At 43.8% G+C, this 20,039-nt stretch overlaps 1 protein-coding gene across 1 annotated transcript in view; it reads left to right on the top strand.

Moving 5' to 3' along the window:
• LOC308297285 (protein FAM13A-like) overlaps positions 1 to 20,039 on the top strand; it is a gene marked incomplete at its 5' end in the record, with an annotated part of 42,887 nt that overhangs the window by 6,169 nt on the left and 16,679 nt on the right. The window contains 8 exons of the mRNA XM_080740698.1: positions 5,497 to 5,680; positions 6,478 to 6,584; positions 12,366 to 12,542; positions 12,926 to 13,031; positions 13,422 to 13,525; positions 14,477 to 14,546; positions 17,638 to 18,010; positions 19,669 to 19,942. Of these exons, the coding sequence (XP_080596824.1) occupies positions 5,497 to 5,680; positions 6,478 to 6,584; positions 12,366 to 12,542; positions 12,926 to 13,031; positions 13,422 to 13,525; positions 14,477 to 14,546; positions 17,638 to 18,010; positions 19,669 to 19,942 (1,395 nt within the window). The remainder of the gene's footprint in view (positions 1 to 5,496; positions 5,681 to 6,477; positions 6,585 to 12,365; positions 12,543 to 12,925; positions 13,032 to 13,421; positions 13,526 to 14,476; positions 14,547 to 17,637; positions 18,011 to 19,668; positions 19,943 to 20,039) is intronic.

Below are 20,039 nucleotides of genomic sequence, written 5' to 3'. Positions count from 1 at the left end.
ATAATTCATCATACAGTATGACCATGTTGTTTGCCAAAACTAACAGATTTTCAACCTACAAAGAAAAAACACATCATAAATCTCAAGAGGGCTCGACTTGCAGAAGACCATTTTCTAAGTCACCACAAACAGGCAGAATATACCGTACAATTCAGCAAATTTGGCTTGACAATCCATCGTTAGTTAACTACATCTGGACGCAGAGTCAAGCCCAAAAGTCTGAATTATGTATCTTTAATTAAACTTTTCAAAAAACAGATGTGAGCAAAATATCTACCAACGTAAATCAATCCCCTGCCTCTATTTGACAACATTCAAACCATCTGTGCATGTTCAGATCAACCACGGGGGCTGAGTGAGGTGGTGTGGGCTTGCTTAGGAAATGGGCGTGGGTGAGTCGATAGGGCAAGCCATGGCGAGACACAGACAAAAAGATACGACAGTCAGACGGACGGAACAGGGCAGAGGTTTGGGCCCAAACTGTCGTCCCCCTCCTGTTTACACAACTCAACCGGCGTTGTAAACAATTACATCCCTTGGGGAGTCAGACACATGAAGTACAGTGCATATGAAGAGCAGGCACACATTCTACAAACCTCCGCTCTCCTAATTTGGGCTCCATTGGAGAAAGATTTATTTAGAACAGAGGTATTCAACGTTTTCAGGCCAAGGACCCCTTAACTGAGAGAGAGATGAAGCAGGGACCCCCTCTACATGCAGATTTTCATCGACTTGTTTGACAGCACTGTCATCAGTCTATGTTGGATTCGTGTTAATGTTTTTTCAGACATTTAGCCACTTCAATCGTCGATACGTAGTAAACTTGACCTTTCACTAGTCTGTACTTGGTCTGCTCTTTTTGACCTCTACACCAAACCTCTTTGCTGAAAATAGCGGATCTACAAGCTCTCAACACCTCGCGCTGCGAGGCGTTGAGAGCTTGTAGATCTGCTATTTTTGGCTAAAGTTCTCCTCAGAATTGGGATGCGAGGGTTCAAAGTTTTTAATTAAAAATAATTATCCTATCACACAAGGATTTGGTGGCCCCCCTGTAGTAACTCTGGGGACCCCCTAGGGGTCCCGGACCCCTGATTTAGAATCAGTCAACACCCTTTCCTCTCCATCCCCTCCTCTTTGCCTCTCTCTCTTTTCTCCCTTTCCCCCCTCTCACCTCCCCCTTGTCCAGGTCTTCTCTGACAGTTAATGACACCCCAGTGGAATTTGTGTTCGGTCACGCTGCACAGTTCTGCATACGAGGGCAAAATGTCATGTGATGTTTTTTTTTATCTCATGTGACATTTTGCGCTGTTAGGAAAGAGTGTGTGTGTGTGTATGTGTGTATGTGTGTATGTGTGTGTGTGTGTGTGTGTGTGTGTGTGTGTGTGTGTGTGTGTGTGTGTGTGTGTGTGTGTGTGTGTGTGTGTGTGTGTGTGTGTGTGTGTGTGTGTGTGTAGTGGTGGGGGTTGTTAGCTGGGAGATAGCCGGATATCCTGCACTGCCTGCTTCTGGTGCATGAGGGAGTGAAGAACAATAAACAGATGGGGACAGATGTGGAGAGAGAAGGAGAGAGAGAAAATCACAGGGGCGAAGGGCAAGAAAATGGCTACTGAAGTGTCATGGACCATGGTGCCCCTCAAGTCAGCGTGAGACACCATTTTTCTGCTGAAATTATGTTATGTTTGCTACAGTATATCAGGTTAATAATTTGTTAGAATAAATTACACTTGTATGGGTGACTCCTGGTAGCAACCCACCCCCCATCAAATATTCCCAATTCGAAAAGGTGAAATCAACCCAAAGAATTACTTTATTTTCAATCAATCAATTACACACCCCAATTAGTTAATTATCTTGTCCCTTTTATTCTTTTAATCTTTTTTCCCCTCAAATGATCCCACCGACCGGATCTGGCCCCTGGGCTGGCTGTTATTATACCTGTGACCGAGCAACCATAAAAAAGTGGCGGTTGGCGTCCTCAAAAAGCCCTTGAACTTCCCTGAACGGATTGACGTAATATCACGCAACGTTGATCACACCGGCATAACCCAGCCTCGTACAGTATATCATGTGTACTTACTGTAAAAACACCCAGTCATGATTCAACTGCGGTGAAGCACTGAACTCAGCACGCCCCGGTCGTGCCACAGAGCGGGGTGTCCCCACCGCGTCACGTCCCAGTACTCTCACATGCATTTGTCACCCGAGACTCTTCCAAAAAGCCTGTGACGCCTCTCATTCATGCGTCCGTTATGTAATCCCCACGCGCAACCCCAGCATACTGTACTGTCCCTCTGGCCCGAACTCACGCACCACACAAACAAACACCTATTAATACCCGAATGTTTCACATTCTCTTCCCTATGGACTCAGGGGTGTCGCACCAATTTCTGGGCCCTGGGTACACATTTTGTGCTTTAACTATTGAAAAATAGGCAGATATACAAGGTCACAGCGCGGCACCGAGCTTGTAGATCTGCTATTTTTGAAAATTGTGAGAATTTGAGCAAGTCTTTGAATATTTCAAATCCTTATAAGGTTTTTTGAAAAACCTATCTTTCTATGTCAGTGGTGCTCAAACCTTTTCATGTCAAGGACCCCCCAAAAATGATATGTATTTGGTCTCAGACCCCCATCTCAAAATATTTAGTCCCAGGGACCCCCCAAAAATAGCAGATCTACAAGCTCGCAGCGCGGCACTCGGTGCCGCACTGTGAGCTTGTATATCTGCTATTTTTCAATAGCTAAAGTATAAAATAATGAAGGCCCCTCCACCTTGGGCCCTAGTAACATAGTCTCACTCCCCCCCTTGTGACACCCCTGCCTGGACTTCCCCTCGAACTGTACTCTCGTTCTGACCCTTCCGATCCGACCCTAAAAACAGCCCCGGAACAGATGGCGGCGGCTTTTAACGGAGCCTGTTTGAAAACAAACAACAACCCCTTCCAGGTAAACACATGAAGATGTTCCTGCTGTGTGGCACTTCCCAGAGCGGAGAGCTAGTTAATCATAACTGTGGAATTATGTAGGCCAAGTGGCTGGAAAGTACACGGTGGGGTGGGGAGGTGCATTGTCTTTTATTTTTATTTTTTGGTGTGGAAAATATTTAGTTTTTATTTGGCACTACTACAGACATTAATAATTTAGAGCGTGTTTTAGTGTGGTTCATCTCGAGGTCAAATATGCCGGTACAGTCACTAGAAACCTTTGCCCAGGGACGTGCTGGCCATTGGGAAAAGCGGGACAACTCCCGAATGGCCAGTTCATTCCCGGCCGGTCCAGGCCGGCCATTAGGAAAAAAATGAAAATAAAATGTCGGCCTTCGTTCCATTTTAGGGGCTGGGCGGCCAACAAAATAAATCGTCACTGTCGGGCAGAAACCTTGTATCTCCAAGTTTCAAATTTGTACATTGTTTCGCAAAGCAAAGCCCTGCTTCATCGTACAAGGCCGTCGCACAAAAGTAGTGAAAACAGCCGATCTACAAGCACACAACGCCTCGCACCGCGAGGCGTTGTGTGTTTAAATCATTTTTAAATTGATAAATACAAAACAAACGGTTTTGGACATACAAGGTTTCCACCCGACAACGACGAAATATAACTCATGTAATTGGCCCACTGGCTCGTCACTTGTCATGATCTGAAATGGCAACTCTTTGAGTAGCAGCAGCGCTATAGAGAGATCTCTCTCTCGATAGCGCGCAATGAGGGCCTCTCCAACTCTTTTTCCCGGGCTGAATCAGGGGCCCAGCACGTCCCTGCCTTTGCCGATGACGTGAGAGTGGCTGAGATAATATTCCTTCTTTATTTTGCTTGACCCGTGATTGTGATGCTTGATATGGTGTTCCATTCGAAGCTGTCAGGCTGAGCTTTGTTTTACCCCTCCTTACTGGCTTTCTCCTTGTGTCAATATTTTCTTCTTCTCTTCTTTTCTTCTTTTTCTTCTGTTCACTTGTGGATTTCTGTGCCGTGCGTGTGCACATCCACTAGATGGAGCCCTTTAGCAGCAGGCTTTGTCAACACACAACACCTTTCAGAGAGGACCTGGATTTGGGCTCCATTAGTGATTAGTCCACATTCATTATTATAATAAACAACTAAAGGCACATACTGTCCTCCGAAGATTCATTTTTAAGACACCTTTTTGGGGTTAGAAATTCATGTTTAATGTAACACTGAATGACATTGTTGTCAGTACTGTACAGTTTTGAGGTACTTTTACTTTACTTGAGTATTTCCAATTTTCAGTACTAGTACTAGTTCTACTCCACTATGTCTCAGAGGCAAATATTGTACTTTTACTCCTCTACAATTATTTGAAAGGTTTCCCAGCAAACATTTTTAGGTATATTAGACGTCTAATATACGTCTAAACTTATACTAGACGTCTAAGTTTATACGTATAAAAATGGTCTACCAGAGGTATAGATATGCAAGTTTTTTAGACGTCTAAACTTAGACTAGACGTCTAATATATGTCTAATAGACGTCTAAGTTTATACCTGGGTCAAAAGTAGTGAAAAAATGCAGAGCATCAGAACAGAACTCAAGCACCAGAGGCATCAGTTTTTCACTACTTTTGACGGCCGTTAAGGTCAGTTTTTCACTACTTTTGCCGGCCGTTAAGGTCTAAATATAGACGTCTATTAGACGTCTAAATTTAGACCCAGGTATAAACTTAGACGTCTATTAGACGTATATTAGACGTCTAGTCTAAGTTTAGACGTCTAAAAAACGTGCATATCTATACCTCTGGTAGACCATTTTTTTATACGTATAAACTTAGACGTCTAGTATAAATTGTTTAGTGGGTTAGCTACTAGTTACTTTGTAGATTTGGATTATTATTGCAAAACTTACATGAACAACTTCAGCCCTATATCCACCTGTTTCCGTGAGAATTTACTGTAGCATTATGTGTGGAACACATCCATACTTTCATACTTGAATGCCGGACTTTTACTTGTAATGGAGTATTTCTACATAATTGCAGTATTGACACTTTTACTTAAAGGAGTAGTTCACCACTTTTCAACCTGTCTTCATATAATAGGTCCTCACTAATGTTAATGATAAAATATCACAATTTTTTTCTACTCAGTCCAAGTCTCCTAGGAGAGCTGTGGGAAGTTCAGAATCCATCGTCTTGTGACATCATCATTTTCCAAAAAAAAGAATTTAATCAATATTTTGGAAAAAAATATTTAGATTTTTATTATCGCGAGAACAATGGCTTCCACTTTAAAATTGCAACTTTTCAGGAATAGAAAGCCTGCAGTTTCTATAAGCTGGATTGGCAATCGATGATGTCACAAGACGATGGGTTTCTGACCTGCCCACAGCCCTCTTCTGAGAAAAAAGAAAAAGCTATTTTTGAGTGAGGACCAATTATATGAACATAGGTTGAAAAGTGGTGGAGTGCCCCTTTAAGTATAAAAATGTGAGTACGTTTTCCACCACTGATTGTTGTGATCTTGTGTCTTTCTTCCTGCTCTGTAGTGTCCCAGCCGGGCCCAAGATGCTGGACGACCAGAATGTGTGCAACGGCCTTTTGCTCCACCTTCTCAGACACGAGTCTGTCCTCTTCAACAGTCCCCCGACGGAGCTCCTCCCCCCTCCGTCACTCAACACCCCCTCCTCATCACCCCCTCCCCCAGCTCTCTCTGCACTCGCTGGCTTTGAGGTGAGTGAATTACCAACTATACTTGATTCATAATCGATCCCAATTTTCACCATGTCATTACAGGAGAAAAGTTTTCAAAAAACGTAGTTTTCAAAGAAATAGATGCTATTTATACTAATATACTAAAATACTAATTTACAATTAAACACTGTTGTTTAATTGATTGTTTGATATAAAAACACGTTTCTCAATTATTTGATGAATCAAAAATAATTATGAATAGTATCCACAAGTTTCCGCGGGAGTTTACTGGAGACTATCGGGACCAAACTTCCGGGTTAACAGCAGACATACAAGCTCACGTCGTGTCGCAGATGCAACCCGTTGTGAGCTTGTAAATCGGCGCCGGAAGCTCGGTACAGACGTCTGCGCAGTGCACTATGGGGCGTTGGAAACTCGTGGATAATCGTTTAGAATATAAATAATCAACCACAGCCATAAGACACATCAATTATGCCTTTCAAATAACAGCAAAGCCTTGCTTTCAATCTACTTTGTCACACTTTTACCAGACAGACAGACACCGAAGCACAATTCTGGTCAACCCTTTTTGACATTTTCAGAAGCTCAGATCATCCAAACCAATGGTGTTTGAAGTTTTTCAGTAAAGCTGAGGCAGAATTAAGCAGTTGTGTGTGTGTGTGTGTGTGTGTGTGTGTGTGTGTGTGTGTGTGTGTGTGTGTGTGTGTGTGTGTGTGTGTGTGTGTGTGTGTGTGTGTGTATGCGCGTGCGCGTGCGTGTGCGTGTGTGTGTGTGTGCGTGTGCGTGCGTGTGTGTGTTCTTGTCGTCATTCCCAGACATCTTCACAAGGCTGTCAGTCAGAGCAGAGCAGTGTAGACTGCTTGGAGGGAGGAAGCTGTGCCTCGGGCTCGTTCACCAGTGTCTCGCACTCTCCCAGCAACAGGTACGACCCTCACCTCACTTTCAGCAACTAACTTTTCAGTTGAACACATACAGTATGTTGCTCTTCCAGTTGAAGTTGTCTACGAGAAACAATCACTCAGATCAGCACAGATTTTGTTTTACAATTTACTATAAGCTTGTACTATACTGTAGCTCTGTGCCATTTTATAACATCCAGATCTTTCCGTGGAATGTTCAGACAGATATTAGATATGAAACTTCGGTGGGGGGGAAAACATTTTGGAAAAGTGGTTAACAACCGCGTATCTATGCATACAAACCGTGTTAATGAGTTTCATCTGCACTGCGACCTGAATACACACTAACCTGAATAATGTACAATCAATTGTGCCATTACTTTGACTGACATACATGTATATCGTCACTGTCGGGCAGAAACCTTGTATATCTAAGTTTCAAATTTGTATGTTTTTTGGTAAAGTAAAGCCCTGTTTCATCACACAAAATTGTAGCACATAACTAGTGATAACAGCAGATCTACAATCACAATAGATCGGCTATTTTCAATAGTTTCAATCATTTCTAAAATGATAAACACAAAACGAACGGTTTTGGACATACAAGGTTTCTACCCAACAACGACGATATGCAGAGGGCCCTTATCCTTCCCCTGCCCCCTTTTATGACAGGGCAGTCATGCAGGATCATGAGATGTCATTTCTGGGAATTAAGGCCAAGCCCTGAAGGGCCCTCTCTCTGGACAGCAGGACTGGTCCAGTCGTTATATGAAAAAACCTAAAACAAATTGCAATAGTAGCAAACTCAACTGATTTTGTATCCTCAATATGTCCTTATAGTGAGGGGAAAAAAGTCCCAAGGAATCCCATCAGGGGAAAGTTTTGAAAACGACCTACCTACCTTCACTTACTATACACTACACTATAAAGGAAAAAATGACTCCCAAAAAATCTGCTTTAAGTGGGATGTGAGGGGTCAAACTAGGGGTTTCCCAAGGAATGTTTTTCGTGCAAAACAAATGCTTGCAATGGATTCAGAATAATTAAAAACCCCTAGTTTGACCCCTCACATCCCACTTAAAGCAGATTTTTTGGGAGTCATTTTTTCCTTTATAGTGTAGTGTATATATAGTAAGTGAAGGTAGGTAGGTCGTTTTCAAAACTTTCCCCTGATGGGATTCCTTGGGACTTTTTTTCCCTCACTAAGGATACAAAATCAGTTGAGTTTGCTACTATTGCAATTTGTTTTAGGTTTAGCCTAATTTTGGCCTAAAATTACTGGACTAAAAGCATAATCATTCCTACATGTCTCAGCATGTTCCTCTTTCTTTTATCATTCTCAGACCGGGACGGCACTTCTCCTTGGGAAGTCTTGGCCAGTATCTGACTCTGGGTTTTTACAAGAGTGCCTAGAACACAGCGTTAGCGTTCTTCTTAAAGGTCCTTATTTTATGCAGTTATATACGTGTATGATAATAATTGAGGCTATGTATAATAATAATGATTCATTTAACTTATAGAGGTACTCAAATATGTTTTAACTTTATTAAAGCAAAACATTTGTGAAATATAAAAGGGATGCCCAATAAAAAAAGAAAATCGTCATTGTGTGCTGTGTGACCATTACAAAATTACCAATACAACAAATGTAGTTTTCCATACTCTTTATACGTGCTTTCTTTATACAGCTCTGACTCGTATCATATAAATACTGAGTGAATGATTCAATGGTAATTCCGAACCTATTTTTAGATAAGCCACAGGCCGTCAGTAAGTCAGTCAGTCAGTCAGTCATGTCACGTCAATTTAAGGAGAGGTGATCTGTTGACAAGCATAATAGGAACTCATTGCTACTGAGCATTATCCCCCCAACACCCCAACAGGAGGCAATGATGCTGGCCTCTGCAGTCAACACAGCACTATTATTCCCTTTGCTGCCTCTCTCTCTCTCTCTCTCTCTCTCTCTCTCTCTCTCTCTCTCTCTCTCTCTCTCTCTCTCTCTCTCTCTCTCCCTCTCTCCACAAAAGTGGTGTTTAAAAATAATCTCCACTGCCATTGCTGGTGGAAAGAGCAGAAAAGTGGAACGATGGCAAATTGAACCCGCCTAGACAGACTGCATATTAGCGGCCATCTGCTCCGGAGGAACTTTTCCCACTTAAAACTTGAGGATCTAGTGCGGAAAAAAAGGAAAAGGGAAAAAAATGAATAAAAGCAGTTTTTGCCATTGCAGTTTGCTAAGTGCCGGGGATGCGTCTAGAGCAGTGTGCTGACTCTATACTGGTTGCTTCTGAGGACAACATGTGACTCTGCGTTCACGTGCATTCACTGATTAATACTGTTGCTGTCTGTGGAATGTGCTTGTGTGACTGCGTGTACAGTATGTTATTTATTGTGGAGATGAAAACTCTCTCTTAATTGTTCTCAGTTTGTAATGGTACCTGATCTGGCATCAGTATCCTCCTGTATAGCAGTGGTTTTCAACCTGTGGGTCGGGATCCCCAGGCGGGTCCCCAAATGATTTTATGATTATTAAAGGAGTAGTTCACCCCCAAAATGACTTTTTTTCCTATTGATTACTCATGCCATGGAGAGTAGAGTTCAATAATATTTTTTGGTTTTTGTCACATTCCTATGACAAAAATTTGATTCGAGTAAATTTACCCCCATTGATTCCGGATGGGGAACCGTTTCGAAACGGGTCCCCATACGGAACAAATGGGGGTAAATTTATTGTTATCACATTTTTGTCTTAGGAATGCGACAAAAAACTAAAAATATTATTGAACTCTAGTCTCCATGGCATGAGTAATCAATAGAAAAAAAGTCATTTTGGGGGTGAACTACTCCTTTAACTTAATGTGCAAAACTGTTTTCTCACTCATCAGTAAACAGGGCTTTTTAATACCTCTAAAATGAAAAATTAAACATTGGCCAAATTGGCAAATATTACAGGCAGAAGTTGTGAAAATAGCCGATCTACATGCTCACAACGCCTCGCATTTTGCGAGGCGTTGTGAGCATATAGATCTGCTATTTTCCCAATAGAACCGTGTTATACAAAATGTAATGCTTCAACTCTTAGTGCTCGTCAGGGTGGGGGTGGGGGTCCCCAGTTAAAATATTATTATTTTGGGGGTCACGGCCTGAAAAGGTTGAGAACCACTGCGGTATAGCACGATAAAAACCATTATTTGGGTGTTTATCACTGGCAACATTATAATGGAAGCCAGATACAGTACCGTAGCTTCTCCACCACCACAGACTATGAGTACAGTATATTGTGGCACCTGCCTCAGCTAGCTGAATCATAGCTAATACCTCCACCACACCATGCTTATGTGGATTCACTTTTTCACTTCGTTGCTCCATTTTGGGCAAGGGTTAGAGTGTTGGCCATGCAGTTTGGTCACATTTTGTAGTTTGATTAGTAGACTGTTACAGGATTGGATCTGTCATGCTTATCCTTGTATCTGGAGTCTGGACCTCTAGACTTAACACTCAATTTGAACAATGCCTCCAAAATGTGTTATTCTTTTTAACCATGTTCCATTGCTAAGGCGGTATACAACACAATACAAAATAACAAAAAAATAGATAAATATAAAATAATTATCAGTGAAAAAAGTAAAACGCGTCTTTAAAATCCCTGACCTGATATTTCAAAAACACAAATCATTCAGGTAATTGCTAATATGCTACAGCTATACAGTAATCACCACTGTCAAATGGTCAGTAGAGGAAGGCCTCCACACATGAATTGTGCTTGTTGGACTTCCCTGTAGGGTTTCTCCATCTGTGTGTGTGTGTGTGTGTGTGTGTGCGTGTATGCGTGCGTACGTGTGTGTGCGTATATGCGTGCGTGCGTGCGTGCGTGCGTGCGTGCGTGCGTGCGTGCGTGCGTGCGTGCGTGCGTGCGTGTGTGTGTGTGCGTGCGTGCGTGCGCGCGTGAGAAAGAAAGAGAGAGAGGAGAGCTCTGTTCAATGACCTACTTCCACCTGCATTACTGAGCTGCCATTGGCTGACCAACATGACCAACTGCTGCTGTACCGGTACATGCTAAGAGATGTACCGGTATGTGTGTGTGATGTGTGTGCGGTGTGTGTGTGTGTGTGTGTGTGTGTGTGTGTGTGTGTGTGTGTGTGTGTGTGTGTGTGTGTGTGTGTGTGTGTGTGTGTGTGTGTGTGTGTGTGTGTGTGTGTGCATGCTGTACATGGATATGTGTGTCTTTATGCATCATAAGTTCAGGCTACTTAGGAACAGGCATGCTGTGTGTGTGTGCGTGCGTGCGTGCGTGCGTGCGTGCGTGCGTGCGTGCGTGCGTGCGTGCGTGCGTGCGTGCGTGTTTGTACTGTAGGTCTCAGTGTGTTTAATGTAGAGCGTGTAGAGTGCAAGCTCTTCCGCTGGGTGTCTCTCCATTTGGCCATGAACTTTGCAATGACAGCGCTGGATGCGGGTTGCCTCTGTCCGCCTCACGTATCATGTACTGAATGTAGTTTGAACGATAAGCTAGAGTTTGTGACAAAGGGATGCTTTTCCTGCCTGTTCTGTTTCAGCGCACACAACACCAACAACGGAGCTGCCTTCCTTCAGGAGTAAGTGAAATAATTCTGATGGGGAACCTTTTGAGAGCCTGAGATCCACATAAGAAATGTACCTTGTCATCCCTACTCTGGGGCGAACTTTTGACAAAAATAACAGATGTACATGTTAACTTGTAGACCAGCTATTTTTGCTAAAGAGATTTGGTGTGTTGACTGAAATACTAGGGGATCTAGTATAGAGCCCTGGGGGTGACCTCGGTCAACTTTGATATACTGTAGGGTTTAAGTGGTTTTGGCAGATGGGGACCAATCAGACCTGTAGTTTAATTGTTTTATCCTTTAGTTTTAAAGTGTTTTTCTATTAAAGTTGTTTTTACTTTTTAGTTTTCTCTTGCCCCCATGTAAAGCGTCTTTGGGTACTTAGAAAAGCGCTATATAAATCTGAGTTATTATTATTATTATTAAGATGCCAGGGGGCTGATCTTTGGTCAGTGTCATTATCACGGTCGACCGTCGCATACAAGTGGTAAATTTGAAACTAATGAGTTTTCAGTCCTGTGCAATGCTGTATTCCACTTCTAGCGACAAACCAACTCAAAGATATTAGAAGACTCATGAAGAAAAGAATGTTCTATCAGTGTAGTACTTGTACAGTACATGCTGACCGTTTCTTATTCTGTGTCAATAATCCTAAGCAAATCCATTTGTTGTTGTTGTTATACTGTAGCCGTGCTGACTTATTAGGAGTTACAGATCTGGAGGCAGATATGAGAGGATATAGCATTAGATAACGTTGTTTTGTCGATCACTGAGGGGAAAACACATGTTGGACTTGAGGTGTTGTTTTTGGTCTTTTTGTGCTGTTTTAGCTGGGAGCAAAGCATGGGACATGCCAGTATTAGGAACAACAAGTACAGTTGACTCATGCTCTGGATTCATCTTTTCTGTACAGTCTGCACAGAAAAGTTTATCATTTCTCATTTGACTTATGATTTGACATATAAGCCATTGTGATTTTTAAGTGTCTCTTTTAAGTGTCTCTCTCTCTCTCTCTCTCTCTCTCTCTCTCACACACAGTACACACACACACACACACACACACACACACACACACACACACACACACACACACACACACACACACACACACACACACACACACACACACACACACACACACACACACTCACTCTATCTCACACTTTTTGTCTCTCTCTTGTCTCTGCCTCTCTGTCTCTCTCCCTCCCCATTCCTCCCAGCCAGTCGTGATGGTGTCTCCGACGTCAGCAGCAGCAGCAGTCAGGAGCAGATCCTAGACCAGCTGGAGGAGAGAGGGGATGGTGAGGCGACGCAGGGCCCCACTGGCCCAGGAGCAGCACTGAACGGACCGCTCCAGGACAAGCAGGAAGGACACATGGAGATGGACCGCACCACTGGACAGTGAGCCTCCCTGTCACTTCACATTCACTTCAGCTCAGCTCAGTATGATTTATGAGGGTGGATGTCACGCGCAACAGTATTGCCGGCACATTCAAACAAGTAAAACGTACCGTCATTGTCGGGCACAAAATCTCCAGGTTTCGGATTTGTATGTTTTTTTTTTCTTAAAGTAAAGCCCTGCTTCACCATACAAGACTGTCGCACAAAAGTAGTGAAAATAGCAGATCTTCAAGCACACAATGCCTCGCAGTGTTATTGTGCATGCGTGAGTGTTTCTCTCTATCTCTCTCTCTCTCCAACTGGTCGAGTTCCCTACACACTGAGCTCTATACTCATTTGGAAAGACTGTCACTTAATATTTTGTGTTTCCTTCTGTGAAGCAGGACGGGTTCAAATCATGAGATGCTGACGTCCGGCTCAGTGACTGAGGAGCGGATAGGGGAGAGAGAGGCTTCGGTCACATCCATCAGCCATGACGGTGGCTTCGTGGTGAGCATCCCTGAATCCTCTCCTCTCCTCTCATCCCTGAATCTGTCTTTCTTTGCCTCTCTTCCTCTTCCTCTGCCTCTTCCTCTGTTTTACAGATGCGTGACAACTAATCCGGCCGTAAGCTGTGAAACATATTCAGCGTCAAATGTTCTGTGTCACATGCTGTCACATGCAAACCGCAGAGATGTCTTTGCTACTGTACTGTACTGTACTGTACTGACATGAGCATAGTTAACGATACTAATGTTTCTACATACATTTGTGCATACTGTACATGCAGAAGTACATTCTGCACAGGTCTCAAAACTCATTGTGACGCTAATAAATATTCTGAAATCTGGAGACCGGGGAACTATATTGTACTTACTCCAATGTTTTGAATTGTTTCAGGGTACAGCAGGTCCAGAACAGATCACTCGATCTACTACTGACCACAGCGTAGCAGAGGAGGAGCGGCAGAACCGATCCCAGAGCCAGGGCCATCACATAGAGAGGTGGGAGGAACACCCTTTATTGTAGGTCAAGGGTCTTCAACAGGGGGTCCGGGACCCCTGAGGGGTCCTCAGAGTTACTACAGGGGGGGGCTCCAAATCTTTGTCTCTTTTTTATATTAACCACTTGTATCCTAGTGTAAATTTTCTGAGAACTTTGGCCAAAATCGCAGCGCGAGGCGTTGTGAGCTTGTAGATCTGCTATTTTCTGCAAAGAGGTTCGGTGTAGAGGGGAAAAAGAGCAGACTAAGTACAGACTGAAAGGTCAAGTTTATTAAGTATTGACGGTTCAAGTGGTTAAATATCTGAAAACACAAATTGACATGAATCCAAAATACACTGATGATTGTGCTGTCAAACTATGGAACTATATGGAATCTATGAAAAGGTCCCTGCTTCATCTCTCTCTCAACTAAGGGGTCCTTGGCCTGAAAACATTGAAGACCCCTGTTATAGGTTAGCGGAGCAGTGCCTTCAGCCACGGCTTTCATTCCAGTTCAAATAACTCATTGGCTAGCCAGGGGACCTCGCGTGGAGCGTAGAGCCAGCATGGTGACAGTGTCAAGCTGCCACTGTGTTTGTGAGGAATCCACTTCCACCTCATTGATATCAACCATGAAGACGTCATAATGTTATTCACAGTGTGGATGACTGTCTGAAAGCTGAACTATATATAGACAGAGCACACTGTGCAACTGCTGCCAATGGCCCAGAATAAAATACATGTATGGATTACAGATACAGGCACACCAGGACATGCAGTGCAGGCCCATGGGCAGAGATGTTAATGGGAGAATGTTTGGGTACACAGAGTTTCTTTCCACAGCATCATGAAAAAGAAACTTTGATTTTGCATGCATTGGCCTAGTTTAGTTTTTGATTTGATTAGTTGCATCATGTTCAATTAAGTCAGTAAAGTGAGGTTGATTAACCAATGTGCCATTTGTCTTTTAGTCTGCTGAATCATACAGGGAAGCAGACTGTCAAAAGAGTTGGTCTGGAGACAGGGGACGAAGAGATGAAGGTAACTTGTATTCCTCTGTCTAAAGTCTATCACTAGTAAGACGCCTCAGGGTGAGGTCACGCCTATTCTTGGCCATCTGGCCAGTGATGTATATCGGACCAGTTACCCTTATATGGAGATCCATGTACTGTTTATAGTACATCCCTTTTATACCCATACATGGAGATCCCTGTCTGAACCAGCCGCACAGATATGGGCTGTCTTCCTCCATATATGGGCATTCCCATATGAAGTCCTGTCAGATATGGGCTTAATGTTGATGACATCAGGGATCTCCATATATGGGCATAAAAGGGATTATGTTAGAGTGGTTCCCATGACATCACAACATACAATATATTTTATGCCCATACATGGAGATCCCTATCTGAACCAGCCACACAGATATGGGCCATGTCTTGGCCATCTGGCCAGTGATATACTGTATATCGATGACGTCAGGGATCTTCATATATTGGCATAAAATGGATTCTGGGGAATACCCATGTATGGACTTTTACATAGGTGATGTCACCTGCGATATCACCTGTGATTTCACAGTGATGTGTCAAGGGAACCAACCCATAGACTGTAAAAATGTGTACACACTGTACTACACACACGGCTTCACGTCTACACGCGGACAAGCTGTGACATTTCTCATGGTAAACGGATCAAGATCAACAAGATCAAAGTAGCTCTGAGATTCAGCAGCTTCAGGCTTGGAGCCTTTTCAAATCGAATGCACAACACATTATAGGATCCCTGTTTCTACTGGGCAGGAAGCCAGAAGTGAGTCACAAGATGACAGGATCTCAGACAAAGAACAGCTTTAATATGGAAGAGTGTTAACGCTGTGATATTGACTGTAAAACAAGTTTGACAACCATCAATCCGGGCACAAAGGACAGCTGCTCATCTGATCTGTACAGTATGTTGCAAATCAAATTCAATTTCATACTGCTATGCATGGTTATTCTGCTACTGATTCTAATACTGAGTGGTGACATTAGGGCCTGACACACAAAGATTATCAGGTCAACCCGGAAAAAAGTAAGTAATTAAGAAATCACAGATGGACTTCATTTCACAGGGGAGAAGAGTAGGAGATGGCGGTTCCCCTGATAGACAGAATAGGTGCAGAGGCGCGAGCAATGGCATTGGCGTGAGTCACTCCCTCCATCTCTCTCCATCTCTCTCCCTGGTTCTGCTCTTATTCTCACATTACACTGACTAGTTAACACTTTCTACAACAACAGAACTGAAACCTCCAGTGAGTGAACGGGGATTTACAATTGTGTGTGCAGCATGTGTGTGAGCGTGCCTGTAGGCCAGTCACAATTGTGACATAATCGTAGAATCGCAATTATTTGAGGTAATCGCAATTATTTTGCATAATCTTCTCCATGTTGAGAAATGTTCATATAGTTTCACACACTTTAAAAAAAGTAGTGGAAATAGCAGATCTACAAGCTCACAACGCATCGTCTATTTCCACTATAAATGTATAAAGAATAAAGTTAGTAAAATGCCAGTCATTCCTTTATTCAGTTTATTTGTCTGCCAAAGCCAAACAGAATTGTAATTTTTATTCATACTCTCCAGTGTTATCAGCAACAAAAACACAATTAAATCGTTAATCGCAATTGTTTGTGTGACAATTAAACGTTGCGTAAAATGTCATAATCGTGACAGCCCTACATGCCTGTGTATATCGGTTCAATGATGGCAGGCTCCCTCCTTCGCTCCCCTCCTTGCCCCCTCCTTCCTCCTCTGTGTGACGCACGAGAGCTGTGCTTTTTTTTGTGAATGAATGAACAAGAGGGGGGCGGAGCCCCAGGTGTCAGCTGCAGCCAATGATGGTGATCATGAGGAGGATGATGCCGATGCACTAGATCCCAACCACCACCACCACCACAACAACAATTCTGTCATTCTTTCTAATCATAATTCAACAATTATTTTCATTTTCACACACACAGCCTTCTCTCTGCAGCAAAACATACAATTCAGTTAAATTCAAAGGGCTTTATTGGCATGAGAAAACATATGTTTACATTGCCAAAGCAGAAGTGTACACAGTACAATACAATCAATCAATATAGTACAATCAAAATAAATTATATACAATTTAAAGGGGTGGAACAGTTTTCATGTATGAAGATTACTCGATGCAGAGGATGCAAGGATGTATACACCATGATCAGTAGTCTGCAGCAAAACATACCTACTGGTACGTCATGTCTACATAACCCTGCGTGGCAGACCTAGATAATGACTCTGCACACAGACGCGCATGAAGGATTCCCGTCTGCCTGCCAGTTACTTCTAACACAACGATTCTCAACGTTTTACAGTGTAGACATTTTTTATCACATTTTATCACACAGAAATCCATGGAATTCAGTAGGTTGAGAATCACTGCTCTAACAGACAACGTTACCATGGAAACGGCTCGTCATGTCTCCCACCCTCCCTCCATGACCATGCTCTCTCTCTCTCTCTCTCTCTCTCTCTCTCTCTCTCTCTCTCTCTCTCTCAAACACACCCTCCACATGCTGTCGTGAGTGGTGTTCCCGCCGCCTTCTTCTGCCTGTGATGAATAATGCATGCAGAGTCGCATCGCTGGGAATGCCGCTGAACAAGAGGGGAAACCGTAACGGACGTTGGAATTCTCTCAAGATAGACACTCACTCTGGGAATGGGAATGGGCACAGCAGCAGAAACTGCTCTGGATTGCTGACATGTTTGGAATCTGATCGGGTCACTGATAAAAGGAATAAGGGATTCTTGACTGGGTGGTTGACCAACTGGTGGGCTTTACTGGCCGCTGATCCCAAGGAGATCCGACTGGACCTATAGGAGACTGTTGAGCTGTTCTTCTATGACTGATTTGCGGGGTAGGGTCAACTCTGCATTTACTGTAGGCCCTACCCTACTGTTATGAAGACCTTTTGCATTGTCAGATTTGTATGCTGAAGGATTCGCTTCTCTTTGCGACTGGGGCAACTTTACTGAGAACTTCTGCCCCCCCCTCCCAACCCCCCACCCACTCTTGACACTATCTCCCCCGAACGCAATTGCTCGCCTCACCCACCGTGTCTCCTCGCAGTCCAAGAACTGCCCAAAGTTTTTTCTAGTGAAGGCAAGGATTTCATCAGCGAAGCGCAAGACATTGATGATCCCACAGCCCTCCCAGCAAACCACACCAACACCTCCCCGACCTGTTGTTGCGACGGCTGACCCTGAAGGCATGTTTTGCTTCTGTTTCCAGAGCCCCTCCCTCAAGCTGCAAGCCCTGGAGGCTGAACTGGACTCGCCACCACCCCCTGTTGACCCCCAGGATGTGGAACACCAACCTGCCCACCGGCAGGCCCTCTGCACTGGGGACCTGAGCCTGCCTCTGTCCCCGTCCCTGCTCACCTACTCTCCACCTGCGTCACCTCCACAGCAGGGCCAGGAAACAGTCAACGTATCACCGCCTGGTAGGAGAAGCTACTTACTTCCTTACTTTTTTTGTACGGCTTGGCTCTGCAAAATGCTAGCCATCTATGACTACTGTAGGTCTGTGTGTGTGTGTGCCGTATATGTCTGTCTTTCTGTCTGTCGAGAGCAAATCACCCAAACCACTTGACATCTCAGTGCCTGGCTGTGGATGAACGCTGCAAGTGGTCCACATGTTTTATAACTTACATTTTAGAATGGAAGTCCTTGGGGCTGTGATTGTACTGAAACCTTGCACAATGTCATTCGTTCATTCATTCGTTCATTCAGTGGGGGGATTTTTCTGAGCCTTTATTTGACAGATAGAGTGTAGAAACAAAGGAAGCCCAGAGAGCAGGGGGAATGACATGTCACAAATGGTCTGGCCAGGCAGGAACCAAACGGGGTACTCACTGTCAGGCTTTAGAGCCTATGTGGTACTGCATACTCTATTGTATGCCCTAACCATTCGGCTGTCAGAATGCCCCACCTGGACGGAACTTGGAGTCATATGTCATACGCACGTCATAGACGACCAACATAATAGGTAACTGATGACACAGGCGGTTGTCATGAAGTCCAAAATTCACTTTGGACTCATGCCATTTCTATGTGGACTCCAATATCTACATGATTTCCTAATTGTGTTGATCATAATGAGGCAGTTGCATGAAGATGAATGACATGATTGTTGCCGGACAATTCTCCCAGCCCTTTATCAAACCAAGCTCTGCCAGTGTTTTCTTCCAAGTACCTAATTTCTGTAGCTGCTCCTATAACATACAAACCACTTGTGTAAATCTAACCGTGCCAGGATATCCTAACGATTACACTTTAATAGACGTTGATCTCATCGCATATCACTTAATACTCCAAATAGTTCACCCATTCACCATTTATTTATTCAGTCTTCCTAAGATGCCCTACTTCACTTAGAGCTACTTCACTTATAGTATGTATATGATACATACAGTAAATGTTTAAAAACTAGTTTAGCACACATCGTGAGCTGTATCGTTTTCCTAGAGTCTTTTTTTAGGAGTGTTAAGTAGCAATGCACAAGATACAATGTTTTTGGAGCATCTCTGCCCACACTGTGAAAGCTGCAGGATGGCACAGTAGGCAGAGCATGAGGTTCCCTGACATGTCTTGTGTCTTTTCCTTTTCTTTTTTTATCATCGTATGTGTTTTATTACCTTCCTCTCTTTTTCGCCTATATCCGTCTCCCTCATCACTCTTTTTGTCTACTCCCTCTCTTCCTCAACCCCCCCACACCCCCTCACTCCCTCATCCTAAATCCTCAGTCACATGTTCCTTCCTTCCCTCCCTCTTTTATTTGATAAATCAAATTCAGTTACACCTTTTAAATGCAGGCGACTCCAAGATATAAGTGATATGATCGCAATGATTAATTACATCAGTGTTTCTCAAACGTTCAAATTTCAAGGTCTCCCCTTAACTCTGACAGGGTTCAAATGTTGCATACTGTCAGAGTCAGATTTACAGAGTTGTAAGGGTCAATTTAGACCCCCATACAGGAACCTAGAGAGTCCCTGAAATCCACTTTGAGAACCACTGAATTACATAATAAACCATCTCTCTCTGTCTCTGACTCTCTCTGTTTCCCCTCTTTCTTTCTCTATTTCTCTATATCCATCAGTCTCCACTCCAACGAGGCAGACGGCTGTGTCTCTATTGGATGGGATTGCGGGAGCCAAGACTCAGGATAGCCCACCAGGCACCGTAACCGGACCCAGCCCCAGCCCCGGCTCCAGCCCTGGCCCTTACAACAACAGCCCCCTCTTGTTGCACGTCTCCATGGCTGACTGCCCCGTGCTGTCGCCCCGCTGGCCCAACCTCAGCCACAGCCAACGCTACCACCTGGACCCTGACGCCGCGCCCTCCCCGCCTTGCTGCTCACAGCACATCAGGATGTAAGACAACAGGACAGGGCCAGCATGACTGTTGGACACATCGTCAGCACCATACCATAGTCATTAAAATAGTCTGCACTATAGTCATCAACATAGT

This window comes from Nannobrachium achirus (genome assembly GCF_963921795.1).
Source record: "Nannobrachium achirus genome assembly, chromosome: 13".
NCBI classification, from domain to species: Eukaryota; Metazoa; Chordata; class Actinopteri; order Myctophiformes; family Myctophidae; genus Nannobrachium; species Nannobrachium achirus.
Note: the sequence above shows the minus strand (reverse complement) of the source record. Positions and strands in the feature narration are given on the sequence as shown.